Source organism: Eubalaena glacialis, chromosome 4, assembly GCF_028564815.1.
Source record: "Eubalaena glacialis isolate mEubGla1 chromosome 4, mEubGla1.1.hap2.+ XY, whole genome shotgun sequence".
Taxonomy (NCBI): Eukaryota; Metazoa; Chordata; class Mammalia; order Artiodactyla; family Balaenidae; genus Eubalaena; species Eubalaena glacialis.
The window spans coordinates 59,452,493-59,477,962 of NC_083719.1; the positions used below are offsets into that span (position 1 = coordinate 59,452,493).

At 34.7% G+C, this 25,470-nt stretch overlaps 1 protein-coding gene across 3 annotated transcripts in view; it reads right to left on the bottom strand.

The window, feature by feature from the left end:
- The window catches only part of CERT1 (ceramide transporter 1), a 127,578-nt gene that overhangs the window by 73,669 nt on the left and 28,439 nt on the right, over positions 1-25,470 (bottom strand). For all 3 annotated transcript variants that reach the window (XM_061189373.1, XM_061189372.1, XM_061189371.1), the window contains one exon: positions 16,238-16,354. In XM_061189373.1, the coding sequence (XP_061045356.1) occupies positions 16,238-16,354 (117 nt within the window). The remainder of the gene's footprint in view (positions 1-16,237; positions 16,355-25,470) is intronic.

Consider the following 25,470-nt stretch of genomic DNA (forward strand, 5'->3'; position numbering starts at 1 on the left):
ATTGGTTTGGTAAAGTTTTTCGTTAGATTTAAATATAGAAGACTGGAATTAAAAATAAGAAAAATCTATCTGTGATGGACCAAAAATATAAGGTACGCACTTCAGAAATCACTTAGATACCTATGTGTCATTCATTTCTCAACAGAAATTAATCTGAACCGTCCATTTAAATACAAAACTACCCCATAATTTACAATCAAAATTTTATTTAAAAACAAATTTTGGATATTTATTTGAAAAATATTTAAAACCAAACAATTTCAAATCCAAATCCAAATGAATCTACCCTCTCCATTTACTTGCTTTATATCAATGAGTCCTAAACAGAGTAAGTCAAAACTTTAAAATCTTGAAACAAAATATAAACACTACAAAGCTTTACTAAATGTTTTCTCACTATGAAACATACTTCCTACATCCTTGCCTGTTTTTTCAGGTTCCACTATTTCAAATCAGTAATATCTCCTTACAACAAAGACATGATAGAACAAAAAACTCTACTATAGCAATACTGTTGCTGTACATTTTAAGTAATGGATAGTAAATGAATGTTGAGGCTAAGAGTTTAGAGTAATTGTATTTCTACCTTTAATAAAGTTTCACTTAAATAAATTGCATTATAAATTATATACATCATTCCAAGGAAAAAGAAAATAAAGTATACTCATGAAGACCAATTCCATTTTATTCAATTTAAATAATGGGGATTCATTTGTCACTCTATGTCAGTAACTGCACTGGGATAACTTTTAAAATAAATAATTTAAGGGTTTAACAAATACACACATGCACATACAAATGAATCCTCACTGTTTAAAAACTGGTCATTCTGGAAATGTCTGTGATTGTGCCAATGATGCTATCATTGCATAAAAGATTCCTAATGGTACTACCACAATATTTAGAGTAATTTTATGATACAGCCACAAAATGGAGCTATCTAATTTTGGGGAGTCGCAGAATAAAACTTTTAAAACTGTCTTACTACTTTAAAGGAATAGCTATAAACTGTATAATTAAGCTTGACTGCCTTTCTTAGTCACATGACATGGCTCCGATTTAGTACTGGATTTCTCTCAAAAATCTAATCTATCATCAAAGATATCAATATTTTAAAAACACTTCGTCACAGGGGCTAAAATGATTCTAAAAGGTAAGTTATAAAACTATTCTGAAAAGTAGCAATGTTGTTGACATCTATTTGGCTTTCCAAGATGTCCACTTTAAAGGCAACAATACTCATCCTGAATTTAACAAGGTCTGCTTTTCGAAGGTGGGGGTGAGGGAAATTTCCAAGGATGGAAATGGGAAGAAATTACTTTATGGTCACAACTGACACATACTGTTAAATGTTCCTAAAAATCTTGACATGCCTTCAAAATCTCATTGGTATGATTTTAGGGATAATACTTTAAAGGCATGCTGGCTTTTTCTTAATCCCATTCTTCCACAAGAAAAAAAGTAGAGCTTACTTACAACCTCTAATCACCAATACAGTATTTTTGAAAAACCGATTTCCAACTAAAATTAATAATGTGGAATTCAAATACAGTTACTATAGGAATATTTCCTCCTTTCAACATATACACTTTAAGATCCCTCACACAAATTGCTTTGCAAAAAAACCCTTCTTTCCCAAATTTGTGTGTTTGTAAGCAGTATTCCTCAACATGTTTTGCATGAACATACAATGACATTTTGGTTCAATGAAAGACTTATTGAACATGTCCCGTATAGAACAAGGCTGGGTTCTTTTAAATATTACAGTAATGAGACCACACCTTTGTTATAACATTCCTCCTTATTTTGGGGGTGGGGAGTGTAATCTTTTGGCCACTAGAGGGGGTCAGTAGCACTTTCCAAGCAGTATACTTGGAAAGCTGATACAAAGGTTACTATTGGTCAAAGTACAATAGTAACCTTCAGACTAAATCCCTTGCATGTATGTACCTGTACTTTCTGTATCTTGATTTTCTGAGAACACCTAAAATCATGATAAATTAAGTCATATAGTTCAAAGTTATGAATTTAATAAAGGACCAGAAATGCCTAAGAACTGATTTGAAAAGAAAACTCCCTTAAAGTCACAGCTAAATTTTATAGTTTGGCTTATTCATGTAGGAGATAAACACATATTTTCATTTTGCACAGTCTGTTCATCAGCCCATCTATACTCCAAAAAACAGTGGTATAAAATAAAGGAAATAGGTTGGCTTATTTATTTTTTTCATAGCACCTGCCTTTTGAAAAGCTTATTCATTTTCCTAATAACACTCTCCAGCAAGAAGCACAGCAAAGTAACTGAGAAAGAAATTAACTTCCTCATGGTGTCAAAAATTACCTATTTTGTGGCATAGTCTCCCTATTGTTTCTTCCCATTTTAATTAGGGGAAGAGAGAAAATAGAAGATTAAATGTTAACATTAGAACAATGGAGCATTTTCCAGAACTTGAAATTCTGAAACCCATAATAAAACCAAATGCGCTTGCTATGTTGCCAGCATCCACACATCTATTTTCAATATTAATATTTTAAAGCAAACCACATGAGAAGCAAGACACTATAACCAGGAGAACAATTTAATCAATAGAATTATGGTTTACAGTATCATAATAAGTTACAATGGCAACAATTTTATTTATGATTGTAGGTAAACATATATTATTTGCTATAATAAAGTTTGGCATGACAATTTCACACTTATAAATATTAAAATCTCATCTATTTAGCCTTTCAAATACGTACGGATCCCCCTAGAGAAGCGGTAGCCTCTGAAGTATAAAGAGCTCAATGATAACAGAGAGAAGACCTGCTCGACCGTCACTGTCACCACTAGACAACAGGTCAGTCATTACCTTACTGGACTTAATTTTCTTTTCTTTTTTTTAAAATTAATTAATTTATTTTGGCTGCGCAGGGTCTTTGTTGCGGCACGCGGGCTTCTCTAGCTGCAGTGTGCAGGCTTAGCTGAGGTATGTGGGATCTTAGTTCCCCAAGCAGGGATCGAACCCAGGCCCCCTGCACTGGGAGCACAGAGTCTTAACCACTGGACCACCAGGGAAGTCCCCTGGACTTAATTTTCTTATCTTTAAAATGATATGGCTAGTCTAGAATTGTAATTCTCTATACTAAACCTAAATACCAAAACTTAGGCTAAAAATGTATATATCCAGTGGAGGCCAAATATAAGAAAGCCGTTTGTTGAACCAGCTGGGAAGATTAAAACATAACACAATTGGACTTCCCTGGTGGCGCAGTGGTTAAGAATCTGCCTGCCAACGCAGGGGACACAGGTTCGAGCCCTAGTCCAGGAAGATCCCACATGCCACGGAGCAACTAAGCCCATGCTCCACAACTACTGTGCCTGTGCTCTAGAGCCTGAGAGCCACAACTACTGAGCCCACGTGCCATAACTACTAAAGCCCGTGTGCCTAGAGCCTGTGCTCTGCAACAAGAGAAGCCACCGCAACGAGAAGCCCGTGCACTGCAACGAAGAGTAGCCCCTGCTCGCCGCAACTAGAGAAGAGCCTGCACGCAGCAATGAAGACCCAATGCAGCCCAAAATAAATAAATAAATAAATAAATAAATAAATAAATATTTATTTATTTAAAAAAAACAACAATTTATTCAGAAAAGCAACACTAATAATGTATCAGATGAGGAAAGGTTCAACCTACAATGATTTCCAGAAATTGCAGTACCTCATGAATCAAAGAAATTTTAAAATATATTTAAGAAAATTTAAAAAGATTTTATCCATTTCTAACTGCTTAGAACCCAGCAGCAATACAGTTAACTTCACTGAGTAGAACATTTGCTTACCCTCAAGATACTTTTCTCAAATCATACTGGAATGTTTCCTAGTCATTCTTGTATCATAATTTAAAAACCAGTATCAAATAAAATACCTCATTTGAAGGTCATTTATGGACCTTAGTTGCGGACCTTAGTTGGTTATTCATTTTGCATTTTCTTCTAATAAGCATGAGATAAGCTTTCCTTTACAGAAGTATCTAAATAAGCAGTGTTGTAGTGATACGAGGCTGGAAGAGTTAACCAAGGCCTTATTGCACACCCTAGTTAAGTGTTAAAAGAATGCTAGGGGGGGTAAAAGAAAATAAGACACTGCCAATGGAAATCCAAAGTACTAAAAAAAATGCCCAAATACAAGATGATACTGTAGAAGTAGAGAGTTAACAATAGCTGTCTCCACTCTCCTTGATTTCAGAGCTTCCTCTTACAGTTTTAATTTAGGGTTTTGGACTCCCTGACACATTGTTTTATCTATAGGAGAAATTAAAGTAGACTTATCAGGAAGCTACCAGTACAGCCTCTGCACCAAAAGCCTCTGCACCAAAAGAACCCAATCCGTGATACAAAAGATGATTCTAAATAAACTAACCCTGACACTCTGAAACTCAGTCTTATCTTTTTTTTTTATCCTTCCCCCTTTGAGGGAGTCTAAAAGTCCAACTGTCGTTTCTTAATGACATTAAAATGGAGGTAAGAAATAACTAGACAAATCAAATGAGGCTGTATAAAGGAAGACTGTTAAGCAATTTTTCCACCCTAGCTTTAGAAGGCGAATACTAAAGGATAAGGGAGATCTTTCTTGTTTTGCTTTGAGAGGAGGGCTGATGAAAGAGTTGAGCAATTTTACATGGATATTTTATATATAAATTCCAGACAGCCACCCTGGATAAATTATAACACCAATACCAATAGTAAAAGCTAATACTTAGGATACTTACTTTGTGCCAGGCATGATGCTAGTCCTTTAAGTGCATTTTCTCACTTAATTCTTTCAATAGTCTAAGTAAAATGGGCACTAATATTATACCCATTTATAGGTGATTTTACATAGTGAGTCATGCAAATGATAAGTAAGGGAGCCAGGATTTAATTCCAGATTCAAGGGCCCATGATGTTAATCATTACTATGTTGCCTCAACATCCAGAGACTTTGCTTCTACTTCTCTCAAATCTGTCCCTTTCTCTATTTTCCCACTGCCATTTTCTAGTTATGGTCACCTAGTGTCTCATTTGGATAAATCCTCCAGATTTCTAACTACTTTTAGTCTTGTTCCTCTTGAAATCCTTTCTAGTGTAGCCAGAGTGGTCCTTTAAAAACAGACATCTGATTCTTCACTTTCTGTTTTAAATCCTATTTGGCTCCATATTTCTCCTTGGATCAAGTCCATACACTGCTTATAGGTCCCTGTTAGAGGCAGAAGTACAATTAAACTAAACTACTATCAGCCTCCATATTCACTTATTATCCATTATTTAAAATGTGTTGTATCAGTACTGTTGTAATGAAGTCTTTTGTTCTAGCATCTGTTTGTTGTAAGGAAATATCTGTCTTGAAATAGTAGAACTTGAAGAAATAGACAAGGATATAAGAAATGTGCTTTATAGTGAAGAAATCTTTAATAATACTTTGTAATATTTATATTACATCATAAGTGCTTAATAAGTGTTAGCTACCATTCCTTCTTCACCTTCCCACAAAGGCAGGATATTCCTTTATCTCTCTACTCCAGAAACACTTACATAGAGGAAAATAAATGTAAAAAGAAGCTAGCAGCAGATGTAACAAAATACCAACACTGCTCATTAACTTTCTTAATTTATGATTTGCCCTAGAGAAAAGGGCCAATGTAAATATATTTTCTTTTAGAAGGAAGTTTCATAGGCACAAAATAAAAAGGTCATAATTCCATTCTTTTTATCTAATTGCAAAGAGACGACAATGGCAAAACAATTAATACTACTTTTTGAGGCTCCCTTAAATGTCCCAATAAGAGAAAAAACAGGTTTAATATGTATAAGTAGTACTCGCAGGATTTCTGAAACGTTAAGATTGTATTTGGCCAGGGGACCTGAACCATTAATTCTTTCCTGCAAGGATCCTAAAAGAAATATATGCACATAAAACAATGGTCAGTAAATGAACATTCTTAATTATTCTGGGGCTTTGGTCCCAAACTTAAATTTTCTACAAAAGACACGAATTCCTTTCTTAGGGGATAAGGGAGGAATGGAGATCTACATCAAACATGAAAAGATACCCATAACTTACTGTTGAGTGAAGGAAAAGCTACAAAGCAGTATGGTATCTTTTATGTAAAACTGTAAGGCATACATGTAAAGAAATATTTGGAAGGAATCTTTACCAAGTTTGAACAGTGGTCATTTCTATGTGGCCTAAATTTTCACTTTCTTTTTTATAGTTTTCAGTATTGTCTATATTGTTTGAATTTTTTTACAGTAATCATATATCACCTCTACAAAAATAAAAACAAAAAAATAAAGTCACAGAATACATGTTTAATCTATCTCACTTAGAAAGGGCTAAAAAATTAATAATGCCAGTAAAGATGCAGTGAAAGGAAGATCTGCACATTCTGCAGATGGAATGTAGATCAGCACAATCTTTCTAGAAAATAATCTGGCAACATATATCAAAAATGCCTGTATCCTTAAGCCTAGCAATTCTACTTCTGAGAATCTATTATGAGGACACAGTTAAACCAGGAAAATACTTTATGTAGGAAGGCATTAAATACTAAATGCAAAAAAAAAAAAAAAACTGAAACAATCTAAAGGTCTTATAATAAGAAAATGAGTACCAAAATGATAATACAATGAAATATTAATAAAGCTGTGTTATATGGACAAAATGATGTTAGATTTTAAAAAAAACAGGATATAAACTTATTTCCATAATATTTTAGGGGCAAAATGTGCAGAGAATAAGAAGGAAATACACCAAAATGAAGAATAATTGTCTTGGTTATAAGATTGATGGTAGTTTTGTATTTTTTTTCCTTATAATTAACAAAAATTACTTTAAAAAACCAGTGCAAAAGCCAATGAAATCTAATCAATAAAACTACTTGCAGGAATGGTTTTAAAAGACTTGCTAAGAATTTTTAGATCTAACTGTATGGGGAAGATTCTTCTTTTAAGGAGGCAGACTGATGATTTATTTTTCAGTATTCAACTACACATCCATGAGAAAAAGCTGAAATTAACTAGAAAGGGTGGGGGGTGTATTACAAAAAATTGAGGTTGCTGTTCTTGGAATAATGTTACCACTCACTGATCAATGTTCTCATAATCCATTCAATTTCATTTTTATGCAAAATGGGAATAACACCTGCAGTGAAAGCCTTCCAGGAGGATTAAATGATAACAGTGCCTAATTACTCATCTATCCCTGTATAGTTCAAAGGGGTGCTACTGAAGAGAACTAGGCTAGGGAATGAACAGTGATATAAGCATTCTTGCCAATGATCCTGTCTTGTCTGTCAAGAACGTGAACTTGCTATATGACTAAAAAATGACAGAATTTTTTTCAGTATAACATTTTAACCTGTAGAACATTCATTTACTTTGCTACCTATTCTTACGATTCTTAACCCAATGCTGTCTTTCATACCTCAATACCAAACAAGCCCAGAATATTTACCAGGCAATAAAGACAACAGAAGCAAAATCATTTTTAAGCTATTAGCTAAAAAGATGTGTTTGGTGAAAAAGAGCAGTTTTGTGTTCCTTGATTTTTTTAAGAAACATTTTCTCCCAGCTAATGTCCAATATACTCAGCAAGTAAAATTAGAAAATAGTTTCCACTGCTGTCAATATGCGTAAGCCATGCCACCCACCATTACTTTTCCACATCAGATATAGAAAAAGCAGAATCCCATCTGTCCTGGTGACTGTCAGAAATCTTCCCTCCTGATTAAATAAAAATTCAAATACAATACTGAAACACCGTTTAAAAAAAAAAAAGGACTTCTATAGCACACAGCCTCATTTTCTTTAATATTTTCTATAGTAACAATATGGAACAGTTATTCAACTCTAGATTAACTGTCTTTTTTTTTTATTTCTTATCTAAAGAAACATTCTGCAAGCAAATTACAGACTAATAAAAGATAAGAGAAATCAGCTGAACATCTAGCAATATTTACCTAAATTGTTAGTAGCAAATATGTGGTAAGCATTACAAAAACGTGCAAGTTTGGTAAACTCTATACAAAATTATAGAATACCTTTTCAGAACATTTTATTTGTATAACTGCCAATCCCACTCTATCCTTTAAGTACAAGTAAATATACAATTCATTATAATTGGACCTAGGGTGGCCAATAGTAACCTGGAGTAAAAAGGCAATCGGGTTTTCTCAAGACATTTACTCTAGGAAATGCCAAGAGATTAGGGCAGATAGAGGCAGGAATTGAAGCCGAAAAGAAGCCGAAAGTAGGAAAAGGTCATGACAAAGCAAAGAAAAACAAACTAAGTAGGATGGGAGAGCAAAACACGGATAAACAGGAGCCATGAAAGAGAGAAGAAATAACAGAATGAAACTAAGCTACATTAACTGTAGGTGGGGGCAGGTGATTGAGTAACTGAGTTTTGTTAACAATAAAAGCACTCAGAATCAAGTATACAGTTCCAGCTTTCTTTGCAGGTAAGGCATTATAAATTTTTTTGGTTCCTGGCAATATTCCCATTTTTCAAGGTAACATGGGTTGGCCTGTACCCCCTGTACCCTAAAAAGCTTAACTAAAAATGGATGGACCTATGACATCAATACTTGTGAGATGTTTTCAAACTTTCAATATTCACCTGATCTAGACAGACAACTATGCTCAGCTTTAGTAGATTCTACGAAATTGTTTCACCAGTTTACACCTGTTGTACCACAGCCTCACCAACACTTGGTGTTACATCTTTTTATTTTTTAAGCTGCTCAGACGGGCATATGCTGCTTTCACTGCTTTAAATTTGCACTTCCCTGATGACTAATGGCACTGACTACCTTTTCATATGTTCATTACCCATTTGGATATCCTCTTTATGAAGGGCCAGATCAAGTCTTTTGGCCTTTTTTTTTTTTAATTGTGCTGTGTAAACTTTTCTTATTGACTTGTAAGACTCTCCCTACCTTTCTGACATAAAATGCTGTCAAATTATTTCTCCTCAACTAACCACACAGTTAATATGATTAGCTACCTAAACATCTTTATTCACTGTTCCATGTAAAACCCTGTCTTCCTTTACTATCTTGGTAAAAGATAAACACCTTCCTCAGATAAAAGAACCTGGCTGAAAACTACAAATTAGTGACATTTATTCCCTCTTTTTAAGATGATATACTTCATTAAGTATTTAGGCAACGTATGGAAGTACAAATGCAAAAGTTGGCTCAGGTGAATTCAGCTTTTGCACTCAACAAAATTGTAGGCAACAGAAACTAAAAAAGTTATTTTAAAAGCCCTTGACAGTAGAATTATTTTTATTCCCAGAACACTAAGAATATAAGAGTTAGTACCATGTTTTCTTTCTTGATTTCACCAACCTTTAAAATCATGGTAGTATGACACTATCTACATTTAGGTGTTAAAAAAAATTTACTAACCATGTATGGATTACTGCAAGCAATTTAGCAATTAACTCCCACTGTTAGAAACTAACCAAATTTCTTATCTTGAGAGAAACATCCAGAGACATAATGAAGGTTTTCTGCTGGTTAATAAAGTTCAGTTGTGATACCACCTACTTGGGTTTTTCTACAACTTATCTGAGAAAATGGCAAAGCCCTGACTACTCCGGCAGCTAGTTACTGGATTTGCACTTCCCTCAAAAATTAAAATTCTTGAATGTAAAGGAAAAGTAAAATTTGATTCCATCTTCTTCCCTCCATCACTGTGGTAATGATGAAAATAATGTAAAAGAAACATTGGTTCTAATCCACTGACCCCATGAAATTACTTAAATAAAGTGTACACTAAAAAATAGTAGTTTTAAGCCTTTGCCAATTAATCAGATTCAAAATTGCAAAGCTAAGTTTACATGATAATCATTTATAAAGCAGACAAGTACAGAAAGAACCTCTAGAATCTGTTAAGAAATTTTTCCAATATTATAGTTGGTTAAAAATGGCAAACGGGGGACCTCCCTGGTGGTCCAGTGGTTAAGACTCTGAGCTTCCACTGCAGAGGGTGCAGGTTTGATTCCTGGTTGGGAACTAAGATCCTGCAGGCCACACATCGTGTGGTCAAAAAAAAAAAAAAAGAGGCAAACAGAGATAGGATGACTTTATATGACTGATATTTAAAAAGTGCTAAGAAGAAACAGGTATATTCTGCCACCTAGCTATTTAAAAATACTTTTCTAATAAGTTTATGTCAAATTTAAGACAAAAACAATTAAGGTGTCAAATAAGCAGAAATTGCTCCTAAAAGTAAAGAAAAGGCACCAAGATCAAGCTGACCCTGACATACCACAGGAAAAAGAAAACTCATTATGGCAAACAGCAATACAATTTTAAAAAGATCTTTAAAGTGAGTCTTGGGCATTGTTTAGGTTGCTCAACTGTGACAATCTTTTTCCACATAATTTCCTGGACAGAAATCCCTTAACTTCTCAGGCTGAGAATAAACCTTTCTTCTGAAAGTAATAAAATGGAGCATCACATATGAATTAGTGGGCCTTCACAAAGGAACAAATGCATACACATTAAATTGCAAAACAACTGCCTGTAGATTCTCACCAAAGAAAATCAACATCTGTAAAAATTACCTGGATTCTTCCTCCCTAAATTGTGTATTTTCCTATGACTCCTTTTATATCAGATAATTTCTAAAATATGGGGAATATGGGTGGTCCATGACCACCAAAATTTCAGGATCTACTAAGGTTGCTCCCTTATGGAAATAAGGGAATGTCATGATTACCACAAACTCTGTCAGAGCCAAAAAACTTAACTTTTTCAACAAGATTCTTATATCTGCTAGTGCAAGGAGAGCCTTCCTGCTAGTTTTTTTTTTTTGAGGGATGGGGTGGTGAAGTAGGGGAGTCTATTTCTTTCATGGTAAGAAGAAACTGTGTTTACTCAAAATCATACACATTGCAACTGTAGAAGATTCCAGGAGTAATCCTATAATTCTTTTAAATAGTAGCATCAACAGATGGTTTATCATATTTCCTTTATTAACTAATTATGCAGAAAACGCTCACAGAAGCCCTTAGATTAATACACAGATACATCTTTACTAGAAATATATTAACTTATCCAAATAAAAAATAACCATCTTAACTTTACATTCATACAGCTTTTTGTTTTCAAATAATTTTCACAAACAAAATCTCGTTCAACCTCAAAGACAACATGGCAGATGTCTAAGAGATTAAAAAAAACAAGCAAACCCTGTCTTTAAAGATTTATTTAGTGTTGTCTCAAATCCTAAGGAGAAATGCAGAATATGAATGGATTCCACATAATAAAACCAACACACTATTCTAAATAAAATTACTGGTCTGGTATACATATGCCCTTTTCCGTATTTTAAATTAAAATAGAATCTTTGAATTTAACAATGACCTCAGAAATACCTTTCTTCCACAGGGGCTAACTTGTCTAATGTCACAGTGAATTATACAATTTCTAATATATTGAGAAAATTTAAATCATAGAATCATCTTTTTAAAACTTTTCTTGTACTGAGCAAGTTATGCTGGAATGAATACCAAGGAGGACAAAACAACAGAGCTAGACAAAGAACATAGAACCCTAGTGTATTTCTGTCAGTAATCATTCTAACACCAACCATGAAGATAAAAGCGTGAAAAAAAAGAACCTCCAAAAATTACAAATTTCCCTCATAAAATCTGTTTTCCAATACTGTAAATTATTTCAACTGGAAAATTTATGTGTCCAATGCTTTGCTAATTCCTACATAGAAGTTGTAACCCTGAGCCTTTAAGGAGTTTATGGTCCAAAACAAACACTACAGATATGAAGAACATATAAAAAATATGAGAACCTTGTGATTGAAGAAGCCCATGAGTTAAGTCAACAAAATATATTTCCCATGAATACATACTTATAGGATTGGCAGAAATGCTTGCTGGACAAAAGCTCTGGTTCTCAGGTCATACAGACCTGGGTCTGAATGCTGGCTCCTTCACTCATTAGCAGTTTAACCTTGGACAAATTATTTAACCTCTCTATGTCTCAATTTCCTAATCTGTAAAAACAGAACAATAATGTTAACCTCATAAGATTGTGAGAGTAAAATGAGATAAAGTGTATAGTGTTTATCACTATATCTACACTATCACTGTAATCCTCAAAAATGTTTGTTATCATCATCATCACCTCTACCATATTATTATTGTTGAAGAGGTTCTATAAAATATTTAGAACTCCTGGTATGTATGTATGTACGTGAAACTGACTGATATATAAAGGTTATTATAATGAAGATAGCAGCTTCCTGGAAAGAAAAGAATAGAAACCTCCAATTTCTCCAGCTAAAACCTATCAGGGAAGCCCTAACAAAGGCCTAATAGCAAGGCAATGAGGGACTATCTGATGACATCAAAAGAGAAAAAGAGGGCTTCCCTGGTGGCACAGTGGTTGAGAATCTGCCTGCCAATGCAGGGGACACGGGTTCGAGCCCTGGTCTGGGAAGATCCCACATGCCGCGGAGCAACTAGGCCCATGAGCCACAATTACTGAGCCTGCGCGTCTGGAGCCTGTGCCCCGCAACAAGAGAGGCCGCGATAATGAGAGGCCCGCGCACCGCGATGAAGAGTGGCCCCCACCTGCCGCAACTAGAGAAAGCCCTCGCACAGAAACGAAGACCCAATACAGCCATAAATAAATAAATAAATAAAACCCAAAAGTTAAAACAAACAAACAAAAAAACCTACTTTGAAACCTCCGAAAATTTGCAAGAATAGTAACAACATATGTTCTTCCCCTAAAAAAAAAAAAGAAGAGAAAAAGACAGGTCCGCTGTTCCAAGTGTCCTGTCTGGCCATCATAAGGACAGGTGGTGCCATGGAAGTAACTCTGAATTGAAGTGAGTGAGGTGGAATGATGGGAATATTACACAATATTATACAATATTCTTGATTTATCACAACTTGGTTATTTTGCTTGCTTGTTTGTTTTTTGTGTTTTTTGGGGGGAGATGTGGGGGGGTATACACTGCATTATGTCATCTCTTCTCCTTTAAGTAATCTACCAAGGTCACACAGCTATTCTGTAATAGTGCCAGGATTTAATCCCATATGTGTCAGGCACCAGTATCCAGTGCTTAAACACTACAATAAAACGTTACGGCAATCCATGGACAGAAAGATGTGTTCATATTTATCTTGTATATATATGGTAGCAGAACTCAGATGACACACTCTAACCTGCAGGAGGTGAGCCTATGGGAATTATTTTCAAACATTCTGCCAATGGTAACTGATAGAAAGCACAATCAACATAAAATTGAATCCTAAGTATCCACTAGCCAAAAAGTAGTATAATCTCTGGCAAGTTACTTAAGTTTAATCTAAGCCTGTTTCCTTGTCTGTAAAACAATACTTCCCTCACCTCTCAGGATAGTAGACAGAAAATAAAGTACATGAAGTACATAATACAATAATTAGTACTTGGTGACCCTCAATAAACAGTAGCTCCTATCATCATCATCATCATCATCATCATGCCTTAACAATTTGATTTTAATTTTGAATATCAATATAAGAATGCTTGCTTAAATAGTAAAATTACTAAACTTAGGTTCCACATTAATAGTCTTAAGTGATTTTGAAGAATGAATCAGGATACACCTCCTCACTACCTCCCTGTTCCTGGTCTATGGGGGGGAAAAAAAAAAGAAAACTTTGCTGGTTATGTTTGGTGATAGCACTTGAATTTTCTCCCTCCTATGTTAGCTTAAGAACTCAATTTATTTGTAGAATTCAAATTCAATTTAAATTTTCACTGATATGTTGTTTAATTGGTACATATCACATGTTTTACATTAAAATTTAATAAGCATTAATAAGAATAACAATTAACAATGATTTCTCCTTGTCTATGAATAAACCATATTTAGAAATCAGAAAGTTTATACAATGTATCTGGAACACTGCTGTTGAATCTATTGTCTAAGAACTTAAATTCACCAAAAATCTATTATCGAGCATTAAGTCACAATACTCTGAGGGAGACCCAAAGATTATATCCTATCCATTATTCAAGGGTGCAAAGAAATCAATGATATGGAAGAAATATATGCTTTATGCATCATTCTACATCTAAGGAGAAAAAATAAAGCGAGAACCTGCAAAGATTCCTGAATCAGCTTTACCAAGAAGAATGGCCAAAATAAAATATGCTTAATTAAAACAGAGAAAGCTAGCCCTATAATCTAAATCAACTGATTAAGCCTTTAAAGGTCATCTCAGTTACAAACATATAAATTAGTTCTACTTAATAATGTCTTTAATCACTAGTAAGAGGGCTGGCCCTGATTAACTACACAAAATAGGCCACTCTCCTTATATGCACATTTAGCAACTCTCATTGAATGTAGAACTCTTCATCCATAGAAAACATGGTATAATTTTAGTGAATTTAGTTGTGACTCCCAAAACCCTTTCTTTTTCCACTATGTCATAAATGGGAAAATGTATCAGCCACTCCGGTAAGTAACCTTACATATATTATTTTGTGTGTTCTTAAACACATTTAGAAGAAGTGAATTGTCAGGCAAGGTCACATATGTCATACATGGCGGAGGCTGCAGTGTCTTGTATCCAGGTAAGCCCAGCTCCAAAGCACTGAGATTTTGGAATTCTAGCTCATCTCTCTTTTATTTATTTATTTTTGTTTTAAATTTTTATTTAACTATAGTTGATTTACAATATTGTGTTAATTCAGGTATACAGCTTCAGATTCTTTTCCATTATAGGTTATTACAAGATACTGAATATAGTTCCCAGTGCTATACAGTAAATCCTTGTTGTTTATTTTATATACAGTGGTATGTATCTGTTAATCTCATACTCCTAATTTATTCCTCCCCCTCTCCTTTCCCCATTGGTAACCATAAGTTGTTTTCTATGTCTGTGAGTCTGTGTTTTATAAATAAGTTCATTTGTATCTTCTTTTTAGATTTCACATATAAGTGATATAATATTTGTCTTCCTCTATCTGACTTCCTTCACTTAGTATGATTATCTCTAGGTCCATCCATATTGCTGCGAATGGCAATATTTCATTCTTTTTATGGCTGAGTAATATTCCATTGTATATATATACCACATCTTCTTTAACCACTCATCTATTGATGGACATTTACGTTGCTTCCATGTCTTAGCTATCGGCTCATCTCTTTTAAATAATAGAAAACTGTTTCTCATTTTTAGACTGTTTTCTGAGGTAATAATATCAAGATAACTAAGCTTCACAAAATGTTTTAAAGCAATATAACTCTAAAGCTAAAACAAGGAGAAAAAGAAAGCATTACACAGTCAGATTTCTTTAGGCCGGGAAAAATTCGTAATCAAGAAATAAAAGCCAATGCATGATCAATATCAAGAAGAATGTGCCTGTGGTATCCCAGGCCAGACTGGTTTTTCTTGTTGTGTTTGTGTGTGTACACGTTTTGTGCCTGTTAAATAACCAAAACAGGTGTTTCAACTAAACTCTGTGAAACCCAGATGAACAAGTACAGACAAGTATATGAACAAGTCCAAAGTTTTCTTAAGCCACAATCAGGAGTGGCATGGTGAATTTATAACTTTCCCTATTCCTTGTTTTACCATGATATACTGAATTAGCTAATAATGCATACTTATTAATATCATGTATTTCTTTAGTCTACTTACCAATTATTCATAGCAGAAGTCAAAAACTAGCTTTACAAGAATATGGCTTATACATTTATGTAAGAAAGACTTTCTCAAGGTTTATTAGAAAACTTCACATTTACAAAAATTTAACAATTTACAAATGTTTATACTAAGAATATACCCAAATGGTTACAAATGACAACAAAAATTAACACTGAAGCTTTCAAATATTAGGATTTTAAAATTTGATGTTATTTTAAGAATCCTTTTATCCAGATCATATAAAAGGCATTCACTATGAAGCAAACCCTAAATATAAAAACCAAATTTGTTTTATATAAAAGGGCATATTTTGTTTTAATTAACAATTAAAAATATTTATCATAGAAAATTCCCTTAGTGTAACTCAAATGTTAGAAATAAAATTATTTCAAAAATTTACATCTGTACCACTTTAATCTTTACCACCCAAATCATGTTCAACTTTTCAGGAACATATATACATCTCAAAATTATTTTAAAGGAGTTACCACCAGTCTCTTGCCTAGGTCTCTACGGACAGGTAAACACTGGAGACCCACCTTGTGCTGTTCAATGGCATCTATCCACTGCTGTCTGTGATCTGGATCCTGAGCACGAAGATACCAAACACTATCATTTACACTAATATCAAAGCGACATTCATCAAAATCATGAGGCTGTGGAGAAAAAGGAGAAAATAAAAAACAAAGTTAATTATATTCTTAGAAGTGCTACACCCTACAGCAAAAACATGAACATACCCATTCTGGCTGGTGGGAGATTCTTGTTATTCTTTTATTTTTCTACTCAAATAACTTTTTTTGAAGATATTTCAGATAAAGAGCACAACAAGGGCATAGTTACCAAAAACTAAGTTTCATTCACTATTCCTACAAATGAGTTGACACATAAACCACAAACATATTAAAAAAAAAAAAAAGATATTTTTCATCAAATACTTTGAGTTAGTTTAACTAGTGAGAATACTACTGAAAGCACAATTTTAAAAAGGGCCAAAGTAAGTTTTATGAAAGACATTTACTAATTTTTTTCCTGCCTCCATTATTCAAAAGTAAATTCTCATCATCAATAGTTTTATTTCATTACATTTGATAAACAAGATATTTTTATAACATTAACAGTTCCTCCCAAGTATTTCAAATTAACTTCTAGGTTTTTACACATCTTTGATCGCAACAGCCAGGAGAGCTTCCAGTGAAAAGCAAAAATAAAATGAACTTTACATCAGACCTATGTCAGATAGCTAGAGGAAACTGCTTCCATCAAAATGTAAACAATTAGTAAAAATGTCAACTATTTGGTTCAGTGTTTCACATTCTTCATAAGAATATATAAAATAAATATTTTATATACTTGTTTTTCCCCCAGTGAATAAGTTCAAATATGACAGGATCTATTTCACAAATATGACCTCTTCTTCTACTGGATAAAGCACAATCAATTTCCTCTCCTGTGAACAATCTTAGCCTTAGAGGACAGAGAATCCTCTCTGGTCAATGTAACAATAAACTTATTTGCTGAACACAATCTACATATTGTGTTTACTCTGTCCCCCCTTTGACAGCATCAATCTTTTATCTACTTATCAGTTTAACAAAAACAATATGAGATAATTCCACAATGTCTTTAGCTTATGAAACAATTTCTCTTTTAAGATTAAGACAACAATTCATGGTTCTGACTGGCTAAAGGATACAAGTTAAACTTTCTGAATCACTATGTGCTGGGCATCATAGTTAGGACTACAGTGAGAGAGTGTGCTATAGAGAAGAAAAACGACAAAACAAGACAATGCATACCCCGCTTCAATAATTATGAACACAGAAATACATAAAAGACAACATTTAACACTCATAAATATAATGACTATAAATTTAACTGAAAGCCAAATATTCATAAATCTTAAGAGTGGAATCCAGTTATTGAGAAAAGCTTCTTGGAGGAAGGGAAGCATATATACTATCTGAAGAACTAAGTAAACAATTTATCTGATCAGTCTACTGTTCTAAAAAGCACAAAGGTTTTTAAACTTTTACTTCATAATGATTATTATATTTCTAGTGACTATTCCTGAAAATGTTTCATATTTTATATTATGTTCAATATTCTCATTAAAGCTTTACAAAATAAAAAGAAGTAATACATATAACAGTCGTCCCTTGTTTTTTGCAGGGGACTGTTTCGAGGACTCCCCTCGGATACCAAAATTTCAGATGCCTAAGTCCCTTATATAAAATGGCTCAGTACAGTCAGCCCTCCTTATCTGCAGATGCTGAGCCAGCGGATATGGAGGGCCGCCTATAGTTAGAAATTTACTAGTTTCTCCAGCAAATACTTGTTCCAGCTTTTATACCTTCAAAATTTCCTCACAATCTTCCAGAGAGTCCAATGCCACATTTTAAATATTCCTAAAAACAGGAACCTGCTATTAAGCCTTCTCTGGGTGTGAGTGACTTAATAAAACCTGAAATCAACATAAGTAAACTTTGCCATTACTAAATCTGTTAAGTATATCAATTATGATTTCTTCTCTCTCTGTTTCAAAGTTTCGATATATGGAGAACTTTAAGCTTTTAATAGATAAAGTTATACATAGGAATGGAATAAAATGATAGTCTACAAATCTAGAATTAAAGAATTTGAAAATTTCATTTGAATGTCATACATTTATGAGATGCAATATCTCAATATCTGCTCAAAGAGATGGAGTTGGCAGAAAGTGTACACAAAGTAGCCATTTCTACCATCAACAATCTGAGGGATAGGTGGCAGAGAAGAGAGATGTACCAATTTTCAGGTGATAGGGAGTTTGTGAATAACACAGAAGGCTTGAATCCCTAAAAAGTGAAGAAGTGTAGGAAGCTAAGTCTACAAGGCAAAAGAAATGACAGATTTGTTGAGGTGTGTTTAGGGGGATAAACCAAAGTCTAGACAATAAAGCTTACATCATGTCTCAACACACACACACAACCCCCTTAAACACATAATACAACAGTCTCCTTTTACCTAAGAGGAATACATTCCAAGACCCACACTGGATACCTGAAACCACGGATAGTACCAAACCCTATAGATACAGCTGACCCTTGAACAATACTGGGATTAGGGACGTGGACCCTCTGCACAGTAGAAAGCCCAAGTGTCTTACAGTCAGTCCTCTGCATCTGGGGCTCACCAACCTTGGATTCAACCACTCTTGGATTGGGTAGTACTGTAAATAGTATTTACTATTGAAAAAATTCCGAGTATAAGTGGACCTGTGCAGTTCAAACCCTTGTTGTTCAAGGGTCAACTGTACTATGTATTTTCCTATACAGCTATTAATGAGCAGGAAGTATATACAGCATGGATATACTGGACAAAGGAATGACCCACGCCCTGGTAGGGACAGAGCAGCTTGCAAGAGATTTCATTATGCTACTCAAAATAACATGCAATTTAAAACTTATGAATTGTTTATTTCTGGAATTTTCCATTTAATACTTTCAGACCTTGAAGGTAACTAAAACTGCAGAAATCAAAACTGCTGATAAGGGGTGGGGTGGGGGAACTACTATAGATAGACTGCTTCATTCAAACACAACTGATCTTGTCTTTATTTAGAATTTCATTGTTTTGTTCATTATGCATTACTCCAAAAAATATGCATTAAAATAATATTTATCTTGATTACTGAGTTTTTTGATGCTCTCTTACATTTTACAACTGAGGTTAGCCCCTCACTGGTCTCATCCTAGTCCTAGCCCTGACAGACGATTATTAGAAGGAAACAAATAAGGTATAAAGGCCAAAAGTAGATGAAAACTACAAGAGGTGGTAGATTGTAAGAGATGACATGAGCTATCTTCAGGAAAAAAAACAAACCATAAACTTTAAAGATGAGATAAAGCAGCAGGCAATGAAAAGTAAGCTAATACAGCTAAGAAAAAAGAAATGAGTTGAACACCTCAGAAGCAGCAATAAAAAGCAAACAAAGCTAAAAGGGGCATGGTGAACAGACCTGAGAAAAATACAAAGTGAAAGAAATATAGTACTGAGTGAAGAAGGAGGTCAAGCAAATGATTTAACTGGTGTTTTCAAAGGGGAAAATGTAACAAGTGTAACAGAAAATTCGAGGATACTATCTTTTCTTTAAATAAAATATTCAAGTTACAGATCAGACATACTATGCCCAGGAAAAATCAATCTGAAGACTTATTCTGTGAAATTAGTTTATTTAAGAATAAAGAAAATGCTATAGGAACAAAGTTTCTCAAGCTTTTTGCATTATCACCCCCCACCCCAAGAAAAATAAATTCTCTTTAGTGAGAGAAATTAAACAGTAAGAATTAAGATTTTGTCCAGTAGGTTTTTCCTGGAAGGCCACTTAGATATTGTAATATCTAAGATTATTTCACTTTCCCAAGAACCAAGTATCAGTCCCCACTGACAATGATAATGCATGCTATGGAAGAAAGCCAACTACATAAAGGAAAATGTAGGCGGGCCTCATCCTTTATCATGTCAACATTCACTGTTAAGGATGAAAAATATACCAAAAGGTGAAATGGCATTTATATCCATTCTTTGTCTGTCTTGTTAGTTCTTAGGGCCACTATAACAAAAATACCATAGACTGGGTAGCTTTAACAACAGAAATTTCTCACAGTTCTGGAGGTTGGAAGTCCAAGATCAGGGTGTCAGCATGGGAGGGCACTCAGTGAGGGCCCTCTTCCTGGTTTACAGATGGCTGCCTTCTAGGTGTGTCCTCATATGGAGGAGAGACAGGTCTCTGGTCTCTTCATCCCCTCATAAAGGCACCAGTTTCACCATGGGGGCTTTACTCTCATGACCTCATCTGAACCCAATTATGTCCCAAAGGCCTCACCTCCAAATTACCATCACAGTGAGAATTAAGGCTTTAACATATGTCACAACATCCACTATCTATCAAAATAATCTTATAGGAACAAAAGAGGCATAAATCCACGAAGAAGAAGAAGAAAAAAAGTTAGGAACAAAATTTAAAGTTGGAATGTGATAACTGACTTATTAGCAGGCCTGAAAACGCTGAAAAGTAAACATCTACAAGGGAAAAGAAGACAAAAGAAGCCAATTTGTATTGGAGGCATCAAGTAGTCCTAAAGATAAAGGCATGGGGAGAGCTGAAAACAGAACTGATCAAAAGTCATTAAAAGGTGCAACTAGACCCCTGGAACCCCACTTGCCCATCCCTCTGTGCAGTAACATTAGAGGCTCCACCTCTCAGAGAGATGGTATTAGGTATAAGAAGAAGGGACATTCCTCCACAGCAGGAGAAAAGGAAAAAAGCAGTTAAGGGAAAGTGTTCACATTAAAGGATTCCTTCCCTTACTTGACTCCCAGAAGGCTTGCACCCATGCTTGCTCATTCTATCTCCTTCTGCCTGTAAGGAAGATTCCTATATTTCCTTCTATAGGAAAACTAAGTAATCCAAGAGAAAAGGCATACAGTAATAATATTTAAGGGTTTCCTACTCAGGCCCTTAATCAGTATGAAAATTCTAAACCGTGAAGATGAAGAAATAATTACCTTTCAGAACTGGAAGATATGCTTCACCAAAATGAAGGAGTAACCAAGAGAAGTAAGAGGCAATTGAGATCCAAGAAAAGAAGCAGCAAAGGGACTTCCCAGGAGGACACTAAGGAAAATGCCAGCAGCAGAATTATGCAGAAGACAGAAAAGTCTGGATTAGAACAGTATAACAGGATGCTTTAGAAAGGATTGCTCTAGTGGGAGAAAAGTAGAATGAAAAGATTATCTAAAAAGTTAAAACTCAGTGGAGAAAGTGTAGGAAGATTTACCTAGAAATTCAAAGAAAGTCAACCAAATTTTTAATAAAACTTTATTGGCATATAATTAATGTACAATAAACTTTTCCATTTAAAGTGTACAATTCAGGACTTCTCTGGCAGTCCGGTGGTTAAGACTCCACAATCCCAATGCAGGGGGTGCGGGTCTGATCCCTGGTTGGGGATCTAAGATGCTACATGCCGTGTGGCATGGCCATAAAATAAATAAATAAATAAATAAACAAATAGTACAATTCAATGGTTTTTTCACTTGTATATAACCATGAAATCACTGCCACAGTCAAGATGGAAATGTTTTCATTTCCATAACCCCCCAAGGATTTCTCATGCTTGTCTGCAGAACATCTCTTCCTCTGTCACCAGCTTCCAGAAACCAAAGATCTGCTTTCTTTCATTGTATATTAGTTTTCATTTTTTCTAAATTTATATAAATTGAATCAGATAGTATATACTGTTTTTACCCAGTATAACAATTTTGAGATTCATTCATATTGCTGTTGTCTTATAGCTCATTCTTTTTATTGCTGAGTAAAGTATGCTGGATGTAACATATTTTACTTATTTATTCACACCTGTTGTTGGACAACTATTTACAGGTTTTGGTATTCTGAATAAATTTTTTGTGAAAATTCATGTCTTTGGGCATAAATTTTCTCATCTTTTGACCTAGGAATGGGCTGGCTGACTCATAAAATAGGTATACAGTTAACTTTAAGGAAATGCCAAAAGTAGCTGCACCATTTTACATTCTCACCAGCAGTCTATCAAAGTCTAGTTACTTCACATCCTTGCTTGGCTTAATTATGGACTCTCTATTCTGTTCCATTGATCTAAATGACTATTCTTACTCCAATAACACTGTTTTGATTATTGTTGCTTAATAGTAAGTCTTGAAATAATGTAGTGTTAAGTCCTCAAACTATACTCTTTAAAAATTGCTTTGGCTAGCCTAGGCACTTTGCATTACATAATATATATTTCCAGACAAATTTTAGTACCAAGTGCATTAATATCTTAGATTTTCTATAGATTAATATGGTAAGATGTGATATCTTAATGCTGAGCCTTCTAATCTGTGGACATAATCGCTCTCCAATTACTTAGGTCTTCTTTACCTTGACAAGCTCACACAGTTTGCAGTTTACAGTGTACAAAGTACAGTATACAATGTTAGACTGATTCCTAAAGTATTTTTTTATGCTACTGTATGTGAAATTGCTTTAAAAATTCAGTTTGCTTATAGCATATGATAACACATTTCATAATCGTATATTAACCTTATATTCTACAATCTTGCAAAATTCACTTAGTAGTTCTAAAAGCTGTTTACCTAATAAATCTGAAGGAATCTACAGCAGGGGTCCCCAACCCCTGGGCCACGGACTGGTACCAGTCCTTGGCCTGTTAGAAACTGGGCTGCACAGCAGGAGGCGAGGGGCGGGCAAGTGAGCAAAGTTTCATCTGTATTTACAGCCGCTCCACATCACTTGCATTACCGCCTGAGCTCCGCCTCCTGTCAGATCAGTGGTGGCCTTAGATTCTCATAGGAGCACAAACCCTACTGTGAACTGCGCATGCAAGGGATCTAGGCTGCGCGCTCCTTATGAGAATCTAATGCCTGATGATCTGAGGTGGAGCTGAGGCGGTGACGCTAGCGCTGGGGAGCGGCTGCAAATACAGATTATCATTAGCAGAGAGGTCTGACTGCACAGAGACAATAATAAATCAATTGCTTGCAGACTCTTATCAAAACCCCATCAGTGAGTGGCAAGTGAAAACAAGCTCAGGGCTCCCACTGATTCTGCATTATGGTGAGTTGTATAATTATTTCATTATATATTACAATGTAATAATAACAGAAATAAAGTGCATAATAAATGTAATGGGCTTGAATCATCTCGAAACCATCCTCCCCTCCCTCCCATCCATGGAAAAATTGTCCTCCACAAAACCTGTCCCTGGTGCAAAAAAGGTTGGGGACCACTTATCTATAGAACAATGATGTCATCTGCAAATAGTTTTACTTCAGCCTTTCTGACCTTTATGCCCTTTTACATCTTTTTTCTTCCCTTACTGAAATGACCAGGATGTCCAGTACAATGTTAAACAGAAGTGGTAAGGGCAGACATCCCTGCCCTATCTCTAATCTTAGGGGAGGGCTTCCCTGGTGGCGCAGTGGTTGAGAATCCACCTGCCAATGCAGGGGACACGGGTTCGAGCCCTGGTCTGGGAAGATCCCGCATGCCGCGGAGCAACAGGACCCGTGAGCCACAACTACTGAGCCTGCGCGTCTGGAGCCTGTGCTCCGCAACAAGAGAGGCCGCGACAGTGAGAGGCCCGCGCACTGCAATGAAGAGTGGCCCCCACTCGCCGCAACTAGAGAAGGCCCATGCACAGCAACGGAGACCCAACACAGCCAAAAATAAAATAAATAAATAAATAAATTTATTTTAAAAAATAATAAATAAAAAATAAAAAAACACTCCATTTAATCTTAGGGGAAAGGCATAATATATCACCATTAAGCATGATGTCAGCTGTGGGTTTTTGTGGATGCCCTTCATTAGGTTGATGTTATTTCTATTTCTAGTTCCCTAAGAATTTTTATTTTCAATCTAAAGGAGTACTGAATTTTGTCAAACAGTTCTCTTTTCTTGTCTGTCTCCCTCTACCGAAATTTGTTATGAATTTGTCTTCAGTTTGTTAATACAGTGACCTAAAATGACTGATTTAATAAAATTATATTAACCTTGCATTTCTGAAATAAACCCCACTTGGTCCTTTTTATATACTATTGGATTTGATTTGTTAATATTTTGTAAAGGAATACAGTATTTATGTCTACCAGAGATACAGAGCTGTAATTCTATATTCTTGCAACGTCTTTGACAAGCCTAGGTGTCATGGTTATGCTGCCCACATAATGTGTGTTGTAAAGAGTTTGTAAAGATTGGGATTATTTCTTTGAATATATGAAAAGAATATACTGGTGAAATTATATGGGTGTGTTTTCTTGGTGGGGGGGAATCAACAAATTCAGTTTTTTTAGACATTGGTTTATTCACATTTTTTGTATCTTAAAAGAATTAAGAGGGAAAAATATCATCTTATATTTACCCATATATTTATTTTTTCTGATGCCCTTCATTAGTTCCTAAAGATCTGAGTTTGCCTTTGGTGTATTTCCCTTCAGTATGAAAAACTTCCTTCAGCATTTCTTGTAATGCAGGTCCGCCCACAACAGGTTGTCTTAATTTTCCTTTATCTGAAAACATCTTTATTTCATTTCATTTTTAAAGGATATTTTCATTGAATACAGAATTCTGAATGGAAAGTTTCTTCTTTCAACACATTGTATCTTCTAGCCTCTATGGCTTCTAATGAGAAGTGTATGGTAATTTGAATCACTTTCCCCCAATATGTGTGTTATTTCTCTCTGGCTACTTGCAAAATTTTTTAACTTTGGTTTTTACAGTTTGACTATGATTACTAAGATTATCCTGTTTCGTGTTTGTTAAGCTTCTTGAATCTGTAAATTTATATTTTTCACCAAATTTGGTAAGCTTTTTACTACAATTTCTTCAAAAAAAATTTTACCCTCTTTTTTCCCTCTTGAGACTCGTAAAACCCATTTAATTAGAAATTGCCCTAGAGATCCCTAAGGTTCTGTTCATTTAAAAACAAACATAAAAACCTCAAAACCTCTACTGATAAGAATGACTTCTTTTGCTCTAAATTCAAAATCCTGATTTTCTGTCATCTTTATCTACTATAAATCCTATACAGTGAATGTTTTTCATTTCAGATATCATTCTTTTCAGTTCTAAAAGTCCCATTGGTTATTTTATATATTTTCTTTGTCTCTGCTGAAACTGCCTACCTTTTCATTCATTACAAGCATATTTTCTTTTACCTCAAATAATTATATAAAAGCTACTTTA